We start from the raw sequence: 17,767 nt of genomic DNA, 5'->3' as shown, positions 1-17,767 counted from the left end.
CTTTGCGGCCTTTACCTTCTGAGTTATCGTTTTTTTCTGTTGTGTGCAGATTAGCTTTCATTTCCACCAGCTCGTTTCGTAACGAGTGTAATTCGTTACGCAACAAGCTCAGTTCTTTCTTGTGGTTCTCTTCCATTTCGGCACTCTTTCTCAATTCCTGTTTGATGGTTTCTTCCATTTCGGCCTTAAAGACAGAAAACATAGAAGAGCATCTCTTCCACCATTTTTTCGCTTTTTACAGCGCTAAGTGCAGGTTGTTGGCAGTCCTGGCAATACCAGTGTACTGCCTTGTTCTTGCGAATAACCACGCAGTCTGTCTTGCTCAACTTTGCACAAATGTTGCAGACGATATCCCCGCAACGATCACAGGCCACTGTAGCGTCATTGACGTTAATCGAAACCAGCTTGCAAAATTTACAAATTTCATCTCGCTCATTTTGCGATTTGATCTAATTTTCTAATCTCACTTTAGAATCATTGGAGACATTTCTACAAAAATTCATATTATTGTCGGCTTTTTAAATCTTCCGTTGCACACTGTCGAGATTTACATAATGCATTTATTAAATTGATCGAGCATTATAGTAAATCAAACCATCACAGGTCGCAGGCATTGTACTGCGTTCAATTTGCGATTTTGTTTATCGCTTTCTTACTTGCAGTTGTCGGTGTAAAGCCAGCTGCTCATGGCGGCGCTCAGATGATTTCACGAGTACTTACCAGAGTCGTGTTACTGAGACTGCTTCAGTGGGAGTCGAAATTTTCAATTAAAATTGAAAAACTGAATGCATGGGATTTTAGAATTGAGGACTTATATGTATGCTTAGTGTGTTTTTTCACTTTTTGTGACTTGGCAACTTCGAGAACTATTATTAAATTTTAAAATTATGTTAAAAAAATATTGCCTTACCGAATTATACTCGCAAAAATAAAATCATTTATTTCTCGATGTGAAATTTTTATAATATTCTTCTTATCAATATTGTATTTTAAATAAGCGGATATCTGCCATTTTCGCTTTATACAACCAAAAAATTATGGTACTTTACTTAGAATTCAACGGGTTATCTTCGCATCATTGATCCAAAATGCGATGCACCATGTGATAAAACTGGAAAGAAAATGGCTTTGGTTCCATATCATTAACAAATCCAGCTTCTGCTTGCTCAACAGAAATGTGTTGCATATCTTGCACCACAGAAATGTGCAGCATATCTTGCACCACAGAAATGTTTAGCATATCTTGCACCACAGAAATGTGCAGCATATCTTGCACCAAAGAAATGTACAGCATATCTTGCACCACAGAAATGTGTTGCATATCTTGCACCANCCAAATAAATGTGCAGCATATCTTGCACCTCAGGAATGTGCTGCATATCTTGCACCACAGAAATGGGCAGCATATCTTGCACCAAATAAATGTGCAGCATATTTTGCAACACAGAAATGTGCAGAATATCTTGACTCAAAATCGGCACAGTTTTCCTCGTCGCTCGAATCCTGACAATCGTTAACATATTTACAAGCAATGATTATAAATTGTAAACGTTAACTTTCACTGCCACACCAAGAGAATAACTATGATTTGATTAAAATATTCGTATGCAACCATTGTCTTGGTGGTTATACAATTTGCATCGGATGGATTATATACAGTTCCTTTAAATTTTTTTATTTCCTTCCATAGTTTCAAATCAATATACTGCATTAAATACGGGGACAAAAAACAGTAAAGTGAGACTTACGAAGGGTGCAGTTAAGCTCGTCACTGCCATCACGGCAGTCGTCGACGCCGTCGCACGTGAGGCCCGTGGCAATGCAACGTCTGTTGGCGCATCGGAACTCGTCCTCCCCGCACGGGACTGATATTTAAATTGGCTGATGATCATCAAGAAAATCCAACATAAAATATTCCCTCAAATTTCTCGTAAGGGTTATTCGGATATCATTTCTCCTTTAGAGTCTATTGAAATATAATACCACTGAACAATTTGCAAATGTTACCATTTTATTTATATAAAAAAACTATTTTTTAGGAAAAGGTTAATCATTGGACTCAAGTGCAATATAACTGTCCGCTTTCGCACTAGCGTACTTATAAATTATATTGTCGCGACCGAAAACCGTAGCAGGTAAGCCACGGCACCTCAACTCAAGACAAATTCCTTATCAAAACCTCTCAATAAAATGCCACTAACCATCGGGGTAGTTGCAGTTGCGCTCATCACTGCCGTCTCCACAGTCATCGTCAATGTCACAGACGTACCATTTCCTGATGCACTTTCTGTTTTCGCACTCAAACTCACTTATTTTGCAGTTTTGGCCAGCTGTCGGATAATGAGTTTTTCAATGATTTACAAGCTTCGCTACTCTTATTGTTCATTAATTCCATTTTAAAACTCCCTAAGTTAGTTATAGAGTTAGTAATATGGGAAGTAAGAGAGAAAGGTAGGTTTGAGCATTGGAATAACATAAAAAGTTCAAACTTTTTAAACATTTAATTGTATTAAAAGGTGTCGAAAATAGTATAGTTTTAAGGTTGTCGTTAAATGCTAACTTTAAGCTTTCATAGAGTTCGATTAATAACCTAAGCTAAAACTAGACTTAAAACTATAATTTTCGTTCTATAATACATTTCAGTACTAAGTTACATTTAAACTACATTATCTGCCTGGCACCACCTTTGCGATTTTGAGGTATTAGAAGCTTGCGGTTTCGGGATTGCCTTTGAATGGAACCAAACTTCATTTACGTTTACAGTCTTCTCTAGCACCTCATCCTGTGACCAGTTCCTCCTGCGGCCGTCGATTTGTTATCAGTATCCCAGGACGCTATGACCGCAGTTACGGTACTGCTTCATCGTCGCACGTGATGGGAGTCATGAGGTGCTTACTTCTCCACGTCCGCATGTTCTCCTGCATGAGCCCCAGTTGGACCACTTACCTGCTTCAGCTGACTGCACCAATAATAACGGTTTCAGCGTTAGTAGGCCGTAGGCCTGTCGCCGATTCTTAACATCGCAGAACATCCACAGCTTCTTGCGATCTCGAGCTCGCAGCTCACTGCTTCAATTTTGCTTTGCTTATCCGCCCGGCCTCCTTGCCGATTCTCACCAGAAACTGGCGCACAGAGCTGGGATCGAACCCGCGCCTCTCTGCGCCAATCTTGGTACTCTGAACTTTAACCACTGGGCCACCCGGCCCAGCTTCAGTCTTTTATGAAACGTAAGTCCTCAGTACCACTTAGTCGTGCGGGTGTGTGCCAGACAGTTTCTGAGATTGACATAGCCAAACTCTGACCTCAAAGTAAAATAAAGGTTGCCATATTTAATTTAAATATTTATATAATAGATATTTAATTTTAATAGATAACAGAATAAATTTAATATATTGCATGCTGGCATGCTATATCTTTGTTAATTGATAGATGGGCTGTGCCCTTCGTATTACCAAATGATAATTGACCTAAAACTATATTATTAGTTCAAAATTGATGAATTGATAAATTGATGGATATAGTTAGTATATATAGAGAAATTAAACAGATTATAAATTTTATAAATATAATAGATCTATATACTAATATTGTTACCATTATGGATATTTATGATTTTAAATTCATTTGTATATTTTTTGTGGCAGCACTGAACGAAACTGCTGGGGGCTAATAGCTGCAGATCTGGCACGTCACGCTTTGGTTGGGAACTTCCCTGACCACTATCCGTTCTGGCAGCCCGGCCAAGCTTCATACGCCTGTGCAATAATATACGTTGCAGTTCACTGACATAATAAATGAAAGATAAATATAGGGAACATAACTTTGTTTCATTGTCATCTCTAGCCCCCATGTGCTTAGTTTTCGTTAAAAGGTAAAAATTTTAACTACCTTCAAAGTTAAAAATGGGTTTGAAAAGATAGTTCGTTATAAGATTACTTTGGATAAATAATTTAATTGATAACATAAAAGACTATTTGATAACTGGATTATCAGATGTCTGGGATTTGTTATAACTATTTCGGGAATTGACGTATTTACTTGCTATTTAAACAGCTTTTACGTGTTACCTGCCCAACCTGTTAACTTGTTAACATAATCCTAACCGAGCTTTGTATTTCTTGCTGATCAGCAGTATAAAAGCATCGTGTATGCGCCTGTTGATCAGCAGTATCGAAGCATCGTGTATATGCTAACTAAGCCACCTCGGATAAGTTCGTTTCAGAATAGTAGGTACTCGTGAAATTAATTAATATAGATAGTTCCTCGCTGAAAAAGTTGAATTCTACGACAGAATCCCAAGAAAATGTATAATAGAGTATCATAAGACTGACACCAGTGTTATAGTTTGCTAATAATATGACGTTGAAAAAATCTAATTAAAAATAATTATTTTCGCGCGTTAGATGCAATCGTTTCGTAATAGTACGGTGAGTTAAAATGATGAAGTTATTCCGCCATTTATTTTAATCGGATTGGACCGCTGCCTAAGTTCAACGTTACTAATTACTTTTCGTGTTTTTCAAAACGTTGTAAAATGAATTCATAATAAGCATAGGCAGAAAGACAATGAATCGTTGCTCTAAACTTACGTAGAATACACTCGAGTTCATCGCTGCCATCGAGACAGTCGTCGTCGTCGTCGCACCGGAAGAGACCGAGAATGCAGCGGCCGTTGGCGCACACGAACTGGCCGTTATTGCACGGCGCTGTGCACGAAAACTCGGTGATGAATTAGGTTCGTAATTTCACTGCCCATCCTTCATAAAAATTTGAAAAACTGTAAATAATCCGTTTAATTAAAGGCAATACAATTTCCTTCCGTTTCATCAGGTGCAAATCAAAATTGTCTGCATAAAAATGGGGAAATACAACATTATTGACTCCCTGAGAACATACCGGTAGTCTCCCGGCAATGTGAATTGCAGTAAAATTTTCGGGAACACGGTTTTGTGTGGCATCTCGTGAACGTAGTAAGTAAATGAGGGAAAAGCACGAGCTCAGTTTGCCTAAATTCAACGAATTTTGTGAGATCTGAGATAAATTTCATGCTGAATTATTGCAATGACATAAAAATCTCACCGGTGCTATCGGTAGGATTAGCACTTGCGACCGTGCAGAGCAGAACTGCCATCAGGAGCTGCGGCCACCAGCCGAAACGACAAAACTTGAGCGGATATGAAAATCATAAGTTAACCATGCATGGACTCTTTTATAGGCAAAAAGAATATTTCTAAACGAAAAATAAAAATTGCTTTTAGGAAGAATCTTAGTTTTTGAGCGGCGAACAAGCACTGAAACTGATTTTCCAGTAATTATAAATAATAAACAAAATTGGTTGAAAAACCAAAAAAAATACGATGCCAGGTCAGTGGACTGAATCACATAGCCATATTTAACGCTGGTGGTACAGGTAAATAACAAGAAGAATAAATTGCTCAAAAATTCAATTGCTCGCGATTTTCAAAATTCTTGTTTTCACAATTAAAAACCAAAAATGAGCTACCTGGCAAAAATAATAGCACTTAGAAACAGTAATTGCAGCTGATGTCAGAAAATCAACAAACGTTGAAGACTTACATTCATCGCGGTGCCGTTGATTCTACGTTGTTCTTTACGAACTCGTTCAATTCAACCGACTTTGAGGCTGTTTGTTCAGTGCGTTTGTACGGCTGGGAATGGCAGTAACAAGCAGTGATGACGTGAATGTTGCTCTGGAATCATAAGTCGAAAAATGGAAACAAATTATTTCAGTGAAAAACATTGCGATTGTTGCAACATGAATATTCGTAAACAACCAAAATAACTTTTTTTGCTTGATATGTACTGCACCTTATTGATAGGTCTATTCTAACAAATAAAATTTAATTTTTTTCGCATTTCTTAATTTAACTTATTTTTGAATGGTCTCCAGGTAGGAAAATATATCTTTAACTTTGATACAATTATGAAAGCCTCCCGCCAAAAATCAATTCCAAGTAAACAGTCACCGGTATAACTTGGTATACAAATAAATCGTGTATTTATTTGTCCATGGATTGAATCTTTAATGAATGATATGCATAAATCGAAAAATAAAAAAATGCTCATTAGTCATTTGTGAACTTGCTTAGATTGTTTCACCTTAACATGATTTAATTTTTATCGTTTGCGTCGAAAACCTGTGTTAATAGATATTATTTAAATATAATTACAACAGAGCCTCAATTTTCCACAAAATTTAAAAAAAATCAAGGGATTCCTCTGAAACTTTCAACGATATTCTTCAAAATCTTTCTGTTCCAACTCAAAACCTTTCGTTTGTTGTTCATAGAGCCTAATTGCCATGTTAAATATTGCCATAAATATCCGAAAATTCAAATACAAATAATGATATAATGAAGTTTTACTTCACTCGCTTTTCTACCTTGGCTGCAGTGAAGAAGACCGAAAAGCAAATGATCGCTCCTGGCTTGTGTCCTGCCTGATATTTCATGTGCTGCAGACGCAGCTTCCTAAACTGATAATTGCTGCTGGTTATAATTGCCTGAGTTACCCCAGAGTTTTGTATAACAAAAAGGTCGATGTTCTCGCACTATCTTAACCTTAACTAGGCACCTCTGATATCTACAGTTATGAGAGGAGTTAAACTGAATGCAGGCCGCTAAAAATTTTATGCGTCTCCAACGCCTTGACAAGAACAGCATCGTGAACAATATTATTCATTTGTTCCTATCCCAGTTTCAAACTTTGAAACATCATTGATTATTGGCTAATTTCAGGTTGAAATGTTGAACATCCAAAATTAAACGTCATATCAATGTCGAAATTTTACCAACACTAGAAGGGACGTAAAACAACCTCATTTCAACATTGAAATAATGCCGTTTTGGTACGTTGAATGTTTATTTATTTTTAAACGTTGAATCAATGTAGATTTCAGGTTGAAATGCTGAACAACCAAAATTAAACGTCAAATCAACGTCGAAATCTGACCAAAATTCGAAGGGACGTATAACAACCTTATTTCAACGTTGAATTAACGTCGATATTGGTACGTTGAATACTTATTTATTTTTAAACTTGTAATCAATGTTGATTTCAGGTTGAAATGCTGAGCAACCAAAATTAAACGTCCGATCAACGTCGAAATCTGACCAAAACTAGAAAGGACGTAAAACAACCTTATTTCAACGTTGAAAAATGGTCGATATCGGTACGTTAAATGATTAGCTATTTACCAGCATGGAACTACTGTTATCACACGAACATTGAATGAAATACATATATAAAAGTGTACGATTAATGACCATAAAATGCATTTCAATTTTTAAGGAGCCGAACAATTCTTTAGCTTATATCTATTGCTCATGCACGCGAGCTACCGTGGTCAAAGTTGCTAAGGCGTCGCGTGGTCTCCAGCAATCCCGGGTTCGAATCCTGCTACGGACGAAAAAAGTTGGCTCATCAACGTCGATTCAAACAGAGAATTTGACGTTGCAGCAATGTTGTATTGGCAACATTGATTCAACGTTGCATTGTAACGTCAGTACTTCGTTTCATGAAAGATTTTGCTCTTGCTTACATTCTAAACCTCCTTTCGCCCCGGCCTCAATTTCGTAATAGGTAGTTGTTTCAACCACCGAATGCCTGCTGGGGAATGGGTTGATATTGAGAACAATAATATTGAGAAAACAATAGAAATTCGTTCTTTGTAAACAATATATTAAATTTAATGAAAAAACATGACTGATTTAGTATTAGGCGGTAATAAAGCATAGGTGTGTCTGAGGGTTGTTCTTACAGAAATTCATTAATTAAGCGTCACTAAGAAAACGAAACATTTTTGTAGCTCTGCGTGCGATGGATTTCCAAAGTTTGGGCCAAAAAATGAATTCAACCTAGAATGAAATGTCGTATATTATATCATATTGTTAGGAAAAAACTTCTTTACATTATTGCCTTTTTGAAAGAATTCGTGTGACGTATTGTTTTAAATGTTTTCCAAAAGCCAAAGCTTTACAAGCATCGTTTCAAATCTGTTTAAATTGAACTTTATCAAAATCTCTAGAGAATTTTTTCCGTTATCATTATTTCATTAGTAATATATCACTACTAAAATCAGAATTATTGTATTTAGAATACCTATTATATTACCTCAGCTGAGGCTCAGCTGTTTCGCCGGTCGAAATTTTCGAGAGAACTTTACAATACTCAACTCAACTCAGTTTTGAAGTTTTCCTCCGTTCAAAAGATCTAGTTCGTGCATTTTACAATGGCTGGTCAGAAAATAAAAAAGATAGTCGAAAAGCCCTCTTTTCAAATACGATTTCAAACGATTTTCAAATATTGCGTCGAAAAGTCTTTCAACATCAATCGAATATGCCATGCAGCCTGTCAAGTATTGTAAATATATAAGTTCGCCAAAATGTTGTTCGTTACAACTGAGCCAAAGATATGTCAGTCTATGGACTTCTATATCATATCAGCAATGCTCATTAGCAACTTCAACTTAGCTCATTAACAGCTTGAACTTAGCCCGTTAGAGTGACAGGTGACAAGCAAGGATAATGACCAACTCAAACTGAGAACATGAGTACATATATCACATGATAGAAAAATGACTTACGTATGTCTCGTGTATTTCACAAAGCTTTTTTTTTCTATAGTCTTGTCTTGCCACAAACACATGTAGTCAAATTCACGTTTTTCTCGTTTCATTGAATATATATTTTTAAATCATCAGGGAATATTAATTCGGGCGACAAACTAATATGATTTTTGGGCTAAAATGTAGATATTCAAGCAACCTGGGCCTATACTTTCAAAAAAGTTAAGAGATCGTAAGTTCATCAGCCAATCATTGACGGCCTTTCGAGCAAAATCCACCAATCATAGACAAGAAAATAGAGCGTAAGTACTTACGTTCACTTAGCGAGTTTTGAAAGTATGGCCCCTGGTATCGTAAAGTATGTAAGCATTCATTTTATATCTACAGGTTGTACAACTGAAGCTATGAATGAGATGAAGATAATTCAATTATAAAAACAATTAAACAATGAATGATAAAAGTCCAAAATTTTTAAGTTTTTGAAGATGTAAACATAATTTCTAAAGGTAAATCTATGAGTTAAAATTGAGAATCTTCACTATTGGATTTATTGCGGGAAAACCTTCACTTTTCCAGAAACAAATTTTGATTTCAACATTGTTTCATCATCAATTTGAGGCCTTTTTTCAACCTTTCCTAGTTCATTAGTGATACAATGACTTAACTTGCTCATCTGCTATTAAAGCTAACTTATTTTCAAAATTTTACGTTCGTTTGCCACGAAATTCTTTACAGTGAAATTTTAGTCCAGAGAGGTGAAACATCATAGTTTGCGTGACGAAAAAATCTATTTGGGTTGAACAATTTATCTATTCAACTTTATTTAAAGGTGTTGATTGGAAAAGTGAAGAGAGAAATAGGTCTCGCCTTGTTGATGATATAAGCCGAATTTCTTAATTTGTCAGAACATTTTCTATTATTACAAACTCCTACATCCATTAATTAAAAATATGTATTTCACAGACGAATAAAATGTTCAGTTATTTATTTTAATCATCCATAAGTCATTACGCGCTAGGAAATTATACATACTTCCACTTAGCTACGCAGTCATTAAGATACAAACAAATGGAAAGATTTTTCTTGCACTTAACAATTATATTTATAAAGGGCAGGGTGGCCCAGTGGTTACAGTTCAGAGTACCAGGATTGGCGCAGAGAGGCGCGGGTTCGATCCCAGCTCTGTGCGCCAGTTTCTGGTCAGAATCGGCGAGGAGGCCGGGCGGTTAAGCACAGCAGAATTGTGGCAGTGACTTGCGAGTTCGAGACCGCAAAACGCTGTGAAAGTTATGCGATGTTAAGAATCGGCAACAGGCTTAAGGCCTAATAAATGCTGAAAACGCTATTATTATTATTATTATTATTATATTATTAATATTATTATTACTATTATTGTTATTATTATTATTATTATTATTAATATAAACACTTTAATCCGGTATATGAATATTAATTTCAGAAAAATATTGCGACAATAACTTTAATTCCGTATAACGAGGACAGATTTAGCTGCGCCCCTGAATATTAATTTCCTATCTTTAATAGTTTTCCAGCGTTCAATACTCAACTCATCAAAATTTTCAACTCATCCAAATTTTCAAGTTTTTGCTTGATTCTGAAGGAAGAATAAAATTATATTAAATTGTTGAATCGGAAAGCATTGTTTTTGTTATATGAAAAATGTTTCTGACTTTAAGAAAAGTCAAAATCCGCGTTTGCTGAGAGCACTGTTGCGCGAAAGTCTTTGAACTTGAGGAACTAAATCTAGACAAACGTACGCCTGCAACCTCTTTTTCATCTCACAATAACATGAATGGTTATTAGATGGTGGTAGGTCAAGTTTAGGGGATTTAAGTGGAGGATGCATATCTACTAGGGAATTTGAGGGAGGTAAAGCCCTTCCCCACTCCATGAGTTCTGGAACAAGAGGCATCAGAGGTCGCCAGAAATCAGCAAAATGACTGAGGAGTCACTTGAGATTCTAGCCTGGAATTGCCGTAGCTTATATACTAAACTATCCTGTTTCAAGGTCAGGCTGTATTCTTTGAAACCTCATGTAGCTTGCCTGAGCGAAACCTGGCTGAAGGAGTCTCGAGAGCCATCTTTTGTAAACTATACAGCATTTTACAGGCACAGACAGGACAGACCTGGCGGAGGTCTGGCCATCCTTGTTAGAAACGATGTAAATTGCACTATTGCTCCTATGACAGCCTATGTGGGTGGGGAGCTGGAGGTACAGGCAGTTAGAATAAATGGACGCAACTCTAGTCTTACAATACTTAACATCTATAATCCAAATGCCCTAGTTTCCAGTGCTGAGTTTTGTTCATATTTTCAGCAGCTGACTCCTTCCTCTGTTGTGGTCGGGGACTTCAATGCCCACCACCACATGTGGGACTCAAGATCGCAAAACAATAGGACTGGTGTTAATTTAGTGGAGAGCTTGGCAGAATTTCCCAATCTTTGCTTAATAACGCCTCACTCACTCCCTACCTACTTTCATGTCCAAACAGGAAACTTCTCTACACTGGACCTGTGCTTTGTGTCTACAGACTTAGTGCCTCGTGCAAGTGTCGTGCTGGAGGAGGAGATGGGCAGTGACCACGAGCCAGTGCTGATTTCACTTAACTATAATCCTTCCATAGCAACCTTCAGAGCAAGACCAAGGTGGATCTTTAAACCCGACAGCTGGGGGAAATGGAAGGCAGCCTTGGGTCCTGTCCAGAGAAGTGGAGATTTCAGAGGAGATGTGACAGCCCTCACATCAAAGCTGACTGAAACGGCAGAAGCGGTGTTCCGGAAGTCCCGGGAACTAGTGACCCCAAAATACTCCAAGCCATGGTGGAACGAGACCTGTGCTGCCCTTGTCAAACAAAGGCACGCTGCTAGAAACAAGTTAAAGAATCACCCCATACTGCCCAATCTGATAGCACTCCGAAGAGCAGAGGCACTGGTAAAGCAAGAGACCAAGAAGGCAAGAAAAGAATCCTTCAAAAACTTTGTGTCAGGAATTTCTAGTTTTACCCCTGTGACTAAAGTATGGAGGAAAATTGGCAAGCTATCGAATAGGCATGCAGCCCAGCGTGCTACCCCACTATTTTACAATCAGCAATATATCACAGATTCTACTCATAAAGCAAATATAATTGCTGAGCAGTACGCAAAGCTGGTGGGTGCGGCAGGACTGAGGACTGCTCACCCTGCCGGTGAGCCCTACATTCTTCCAGTGGCAGTAGCAGTGAGTGAGTAGCATGTGGTAGCATATAATGAGGCATTCTCTTTGTATGAGCTGCGACAAGCATTGAAGGCATTAAACATGTCTTCCCCTGGCCATGATATGGTTCATAATGCAATGTTACAGCACCTCCCGCCTGAACATGAAGACTTGCTACTGGAACTGCTTAATCACAGCTTCAGGAATTCGGAGATACCACCCACATGGAAACATGCCACCATCATACCTATACTTAAACCTGGTAAATCCCTCAGTGATCCAGCATCATACCGACCAATTTCGCTACTACCATGTATTCCAAAGCTGCTAGAACGCCTTATTAGTTCACGATTGACTTACTTCCTGGAGACCTCTGGGAGTCTGAGCTCCACTCAAAGCGTTTTCAGGCGCCGACTTTGTGCGCTAGATCAGGTTGCTAGACTGGAAATGAGCATCCGCCAAGCCTTAAGCAGGAGGCATCTATGTGCTGCAGTATTTTTTGACCTGTCTAACGCATACGACTGTGTATGGTATCTGGGGCTGTTGTACAAACTGCAGAAGATTGGCATTAGAGGACAGATGCTGTCCTGGATCAACACATATTTGAGTGCACGAACCTTTAAAGTCTTCTTTGAAGGTGCCTATTCTAACGAGCTCACCATTGTGTCAGGGGTACCTCAGGGATCGGTACTTTCTCCAACCCTTTTTTATATCATGATTTCAGACTTACCTCATGTACCAGAAGTTAAAATTTCAGAATATGCCGATGATTTAGCAGTATACTGTAGTGGTGCCCTAGTGACCCACGTCGAGGAAAAACTTCAATCCCAGGTAAGCCAACTCCATCAATGGATGCTTGAGTGGGGTTTCTCCGTTAATCCCGCCAAAACCAAGAGTATGGTTTTAACCAGGAAATCGATAACAAACCCCGTAATTAAGGTTGGAAATGAAGAAATAGAAATTGTCCCACGGCATAAGTTTCTTGGCATGGTACTGGATGCCCCGGGACTGATGTGGCGAGACCATCTACAGTACCTCAGAGATAAGTGCATCTCACGAGTCAATTTGATGCAGTCTATGTCAACGTATAGGTGGGGAGCAGACAGGGAATTGATGTTGAGATTCTACAGATCAGTGATCAGGGGCACAATGGAATATGGGTCGATGTTTTACTGCACTGCGCCTAACGCCCACTTGCAAAAGCTTAACATCATTCAGAACCGTTGCCTCCAATAGCTATTGGAGCGCGGAAAACATCCCCTATAATGTCCTTGGAAGTTGAAAGCCATGTCCACAGCCATTGACATTGCACAGAATGCTGGTAAGTTTCAGATTCTTTTCACGAATTGCTGAATTACCTCAACATACTGCTGTTGCTAACGAACTCATATATACTAATCCTGCGACAGATGGTTTACCCTGGGCAGGGAACATACTTGTTCCTCCTTTGAGGTGCAGGATTTCACTGTACTCAAACCGGTTGGGAGTGAAGCTGCCCTCAGCCAATGCGGCGCCACTGGTGTCCCCCATCCCTCCGTGGGTGGACCTAAATGATTTTATTTGTATGAACTTTCTCCCTGTGCCAGTCAAGGAAATAACTGAAAATATGGCGCAAGCAACGTTCAGGGACCTGCAAGCCACCCGCTATAATGGATTTTTGGAGGTGTTCACTGATGGCTCACGGCTGGAACATCCAGAGGTGTCAGCAGCCACATCAGTGGTGGTACGGTACCCTGAGTATGAAAGTATTTTTAACTGGAAGCTGCCAAACCAAACGTGTATTTTGGGATGTGAACTTTTTGCTATTCTCAAAGCCTTGCAATTCCTAATGAGCAATTTTAGACATATGGCAGGTGCAGTCATATATTCAGACTCTATGTCCAGCTTGTCCTTAATAGCATCTCTGCGCCCCAAGTCCTACCTTCCCTGTGTCTTTGAAATCCATAGGTTAACTTACCTGCTTGCACAAAAATGTCCTATCTCTATTCAATTCATGCCAGGTCATAAGAACATTGAGGGGAACGAGCTGGCGGATCTGGCGGCTAAAGCTGGACACAGCCTGGAGGAAATCACATCTGAGCCAGGGTTGGGCAGGGAACATATGATAAGAGAAGTCCAGTCATCACTTCAAAAGGTCTGGCAGAGTAGCTGGCTTCAAGAAGTAGAAGCCTCCAATAAGGGAAGACACCTAATGTCAGTAAAGAATCATGTTCAGTATTGGCCATGGGCATCATGTCGAGACAGAAACATTGAAACAGTTCTGGCTCGACTGCGGATTGGGCATGTTGGGGTCAAACAACACTTGCATCGTTTCCGATTAGCAGAGAGTAGCTTTTGTCAATGTGGAAGAATAGATTCAATTGTTCACTTTCTGTTGCAGTGTCCACTCTTTGCGATTGCACGGACCGAGCTACAACTAACCCTGCATGGGCTCGGAGTCCCAATAACTGTTAAAAATCTGTGCGGGGGTGGTGACTTTGCCCAACCCGTGCAATTCATGATAGTTGAGGCATTTGCAAAGTACCTGCTCAGCACAGGGCGCCTGAGAGAGTTGTAGAATCACCTAACCACTAACGTAAAAGGTCCTTAGCCATCCCTTTGATGCTATTGTAAGCACACAGCACTCCTGGAAGGATTTTATCTCACATGCCTTATTGTAAATGTGATTATGTACAGGATCCTTCTAGAAGTCCCTCACAAACCCCCCAGACAGTGAGCCCCCTCTGAAGTGCGACCCTGATGGTAGTGATCAAGTAGTGTAGCAGATGTAGCATCAGATGGTCTTAGTTCTCATCTAAAGTGATGTCCCCCGGATGAATTATTACGGTGATGCTCCAGGCTGCGCCATCCCAGGCTGGACCGTCCGGCCCTTGTTCTCTGTCTGGGTAACCCCTCCCGATAGGTAGAAGCTACTAACTATTTTCTTTATACTAATCTGGTGATAGGGGATGTCGTTTGAACTAATAAAACAACCATTATGGCTTCAAAGTTTTAATTTGGCCTTTGCCCACAGGGCGCTCCAGCCTTGCGGTCATTGACTGTCCAGACGTGAGGCGGGTGGTGAACAACCGAGTCTTCATAAAACGGACGAGAAGTTGTTTTTAGTGGAAGCTGTGTTGTGAGCGCATCCGTTGGTCGCAAATTTCAACACGACTGCAACACCCAAAATAGGCAATATTTTCTGATGCGACTCGTTTATTAGAAATTATGTTCCGTTTTAATTGAGCGGGACCTTGTAGAATAAGTTTAGTTTTAAGTTGATTTCTAGATAGCTAGGAACCATTAGAAAAAGGATTTTGGAGGCGTGAGCGATTGGTGATACCTAACAGTGTTCTGGACTGTTGATTTCTTTATCAACTTTCGAGTGCAATATCATCCTATCTCTTACTAATTAACTTGAATTAATGCATGACATGGGCCCTTTTGGCATTTAATGCATGCAACGTTACCTCTTTGGTTTGGCCCAACAATTTAAAGTCGTCTTTGACGCATTACTTTGGCAGTATTGCCGGCTTTCGAGCTTTAACTTAAACTACTAATTGCACTTGTGCACCTTAACCTCCTTCTGCTAACTTAACAAGTTGGGCCAGCCATTAACTAATATTCCATTGATTGCACCATTTTACCACAAATATACCTCTGAACGGCTTTATTCAAGCCACTTCGAAATTCGCCAATGGCAATAATTTTGAAGGTTGGTCTTCGCAATATCTTAAATTATGTCTTGTGAAAATGTCGAGCTTTAACTTGTTCATACCATATTACTGAGATTATTGCTAGTATTTGAAACCCGATCTCACCGTTTATTCCGTTATATTACAGTATAACCCCCGGTATTCACCTCTCGTCTCGTGTCATCTCGCTTCTTGCCTCCGGTGCTGCCAGTGCACACTACCTGTTCTGCATTGTACTATGTTTAATTTAAGGTTAGAAGTGGAAACTGCGTTACTGTCATATCTTGTGCCGTTGAATTGGAATTGCTGAATATAATAGTTTAAAGTCATTTCAAGTATTCCTACATTATTTTAATTTAGATCTTTTGTCTCTAATTTCAGTTTCGTGAACATCAGCCTCTACAGTTCTTGACAGACTGCACTGATGTCCAAGTTTCATTCGTTTCTAGTTCAATAAAAATTATTAGCTGTTATATTCGTATAAATTCCTTACACGTTTAATCTTAAATAACTTTAATTACAGACAAGACAGCAAGATGAATACTAGTGTGCCGCTCTTGTCTAAGTGAGTTCGGCGCGATTCTGACAAGGAAACCATGGTAATTGCCAATTGGTGCGTTTAGCAGGCCCGATGTATAGTGAGAGCCTGAGAGGGCCATGCATTAAGGCTGCTATTGAGAGCCACGAGGCTTCGAACAGGCTGGGCTCTTCCCTATGAGTTTCTTCACAAATTGGGCTGGACTTTATTTCACTCGTAATTGAGATGGCGATATGAAATTTTCCATGCTTACTAGCTATTTATTTATAAACGTGAACAGTATTAAAAAGCATGTGATTTTTGTATTAATAATAATATAATAGCGGTTTCAGCGTTTATTAGGCCGTAGGCCTGTCGCCGATTCTGAACATCGCAGAATATTCACAGCTTGTTGCGGTCTCGAACACGCAACTCACTGCTACAATTCTGCAGTGCTTAACCGCCCGGCCTCCTCGCCGATTCTGACCAGAAACTGGCGCACAGAGCTGGGATCGAACCTGCAACTCACTGCTCCAATGCCAATCTTGGTACTCTGAACTGTAACCACTGATATTGTCTGAACACTAGCACTCTTACTGCACGTCATGATTTATAACTCTAATACACCCTTATGCAGGGCTTAACTGGGTCAGGGTAACCAATATAAGGTCAAATTTGGACAAAATTTACCCTATTTTTCATAGTGTATTACTCAATACTATCATCGCAAGAGAAGAAATTTAATTTATACTTTATTTATTCATTTTATCATTCAATTTTAATATCAGTTGAGTGAGCCTGCGAAACGTTTATAATGAAGATATAGTGAGTTTACATGACGTTTTAATTAAAATTAAATTCCTTGAAATTATTAATTGTGTTAAACGGAAATTTCAAACCAATTGTCAACTTACAATGATGATTGTTATCATTATTATTGCATATTTACTATAGTCATTAGTTTGAAAATTTTTTTAAATAAATTCTAACAAGCTAAAATGATTTATAGGAATAATAGTCAGCAGGATTATGAAACTTATTAGAATTCTCATCTAGCCGCGGTCACAGCAGTAAAAGGATCGTTAACCGCAACCCCAATAGCCATTAATTTTATAAATTTATAAAATTAAATCGCATCGAGCTAAACCGGTTAGTAGGATTATAGGATTAATAGTCAGCAGGATTATGAAATAATCCTTTAAATCGGTCATGTACGCTACATAAAAGCTCTTTTACTACCATCAAAAAACTAAAAGTTCACACTCGTATGTTAACAAAAAATTCAATTAAAACGTATTCAAAGAAATATTAAAAAATAAAAAAATTCGTTATGCAACATCCTAAAAAACAGAAACAACGTACTAAAACATTCGGCACGGTCATCTTTGTCTTCCCACCCTCTCCTTTGATCATATCACACACAATATCATATATCATATATCACAAATATATGATATGTGACATATATCATATATCACACATATCATATATCATTCAAACACAATTCAAACCTTGTTAACCTAGAATGATGAAGATTAGTATTATTTTATGCAACTTTTCTATAGTCATTAGTTCGATAAATTTATTAAATTAAAATTCTAACGAGCTAATTTAATGCTTAGTAGGATTATAGGATTTATATTCAGCCGGATTATGAAACTTATTAGAATTATTATGTAGCCGCGGTCACGGCAGTAAAAGACACGTTAACCCCAACCCTTAGGGAGCGCAGCCGTGCGCCACCAATTTTGTGCACCAATAAGCCCTGAATCGAA

The 17,767-nt window shown here is 38.7% G+C and overlaps 1 protein-coding gene and 1 long non-coding RNA gene across 2 annotated transcripts; one reads left to right on the top strand and one right to left on the bottom strand.

Moving 5' to 3' along the window:
• Nucleotides 1-1,710: 1,710 nt before the first annotated feature.
• Nucleotides 1,711-6,533, bottom strand: LOC108674575 (low-density lipoprotein receptor-related protein 4-like). Its single transcript, XM_018162540.2, has 6 exons — nucleotides 6,404-6,533; nucleotides 5,578-5,711; nucleotides 5,080-5,164; nucleotides 4,590-4,706; nucleotides 2,202-2,330; nucleotides 1,711-1,865 (listed from the first exon to the last, which is right to left on the bottom strand). Exons 2-6 carry the CDS (start codon nucleotides 5,581-5,583, stop codon nucleotides 1,711-1,713), a joined length of 492 nt encoding a protein of 163 aa, XP_018018029.2. The 5' UTR covers nucleotides 5,584-5,711; nucleotides 6,404-6,533.
• Nucleotides 6,534-15,097: 8,564 nt separating this feature from the next.
• LOC125179374 lies at nucleotides 15,098-15,946 on the top strand. Its single transcript, XR_007157246.1, has 2 exons — nucleotides 15,098-15,495; nucleotides 15,624-15,946. It is a non-coding gene; the product is annotated as an uncharacterized LOC125179374 (long non-coding RNA).
• Nucleotides 15,947-17,767: the final 1,821 nt, after the last annotated feature.

This window comes from Hyalella azteca, unplaced genomic scaffold (genome assembly GCF_000764305.2).
Source record: "Hyalella azteca isolate HAZT.00-mixed unplaced genomic scaffold, Hazt_2.0.2 contig17010, whole genome shotgun sequence".
NCBI lineage: Eukaryota > Metazoa > Arthropoda > Malacostraca > Amphipoda > Hyalellidae > Hyalella > Hyalella azteca.
The sequence above is the reverse complement of the archived record's forward strand: the minus strand, read 5'-3'. Positions and strand labels throughout refer to the sequence as shown.

What these genes read in the sequence shown, in the direction of transcription:
- LOC108674575 (XM_018162540.2), bottom strand. An exon ending in TGAACTCGAGTGTATTCTAC is followed by an intron (nt 2,331 to 4,589) that starts GTAAGTTTAGAG and finishes ATTATCCGACAG; the next exon opens with CTGGCCAAAACTGCAAAATA. An exon ending in CAACTGCAACTACCCCGATG is followed by an intron (nt 1,866 to 2,201) that starts GTTAGTGGCATT and finishes TTTAAATATCAG; the next exon opens with TCCCGTGCGGGGAGGACGAG.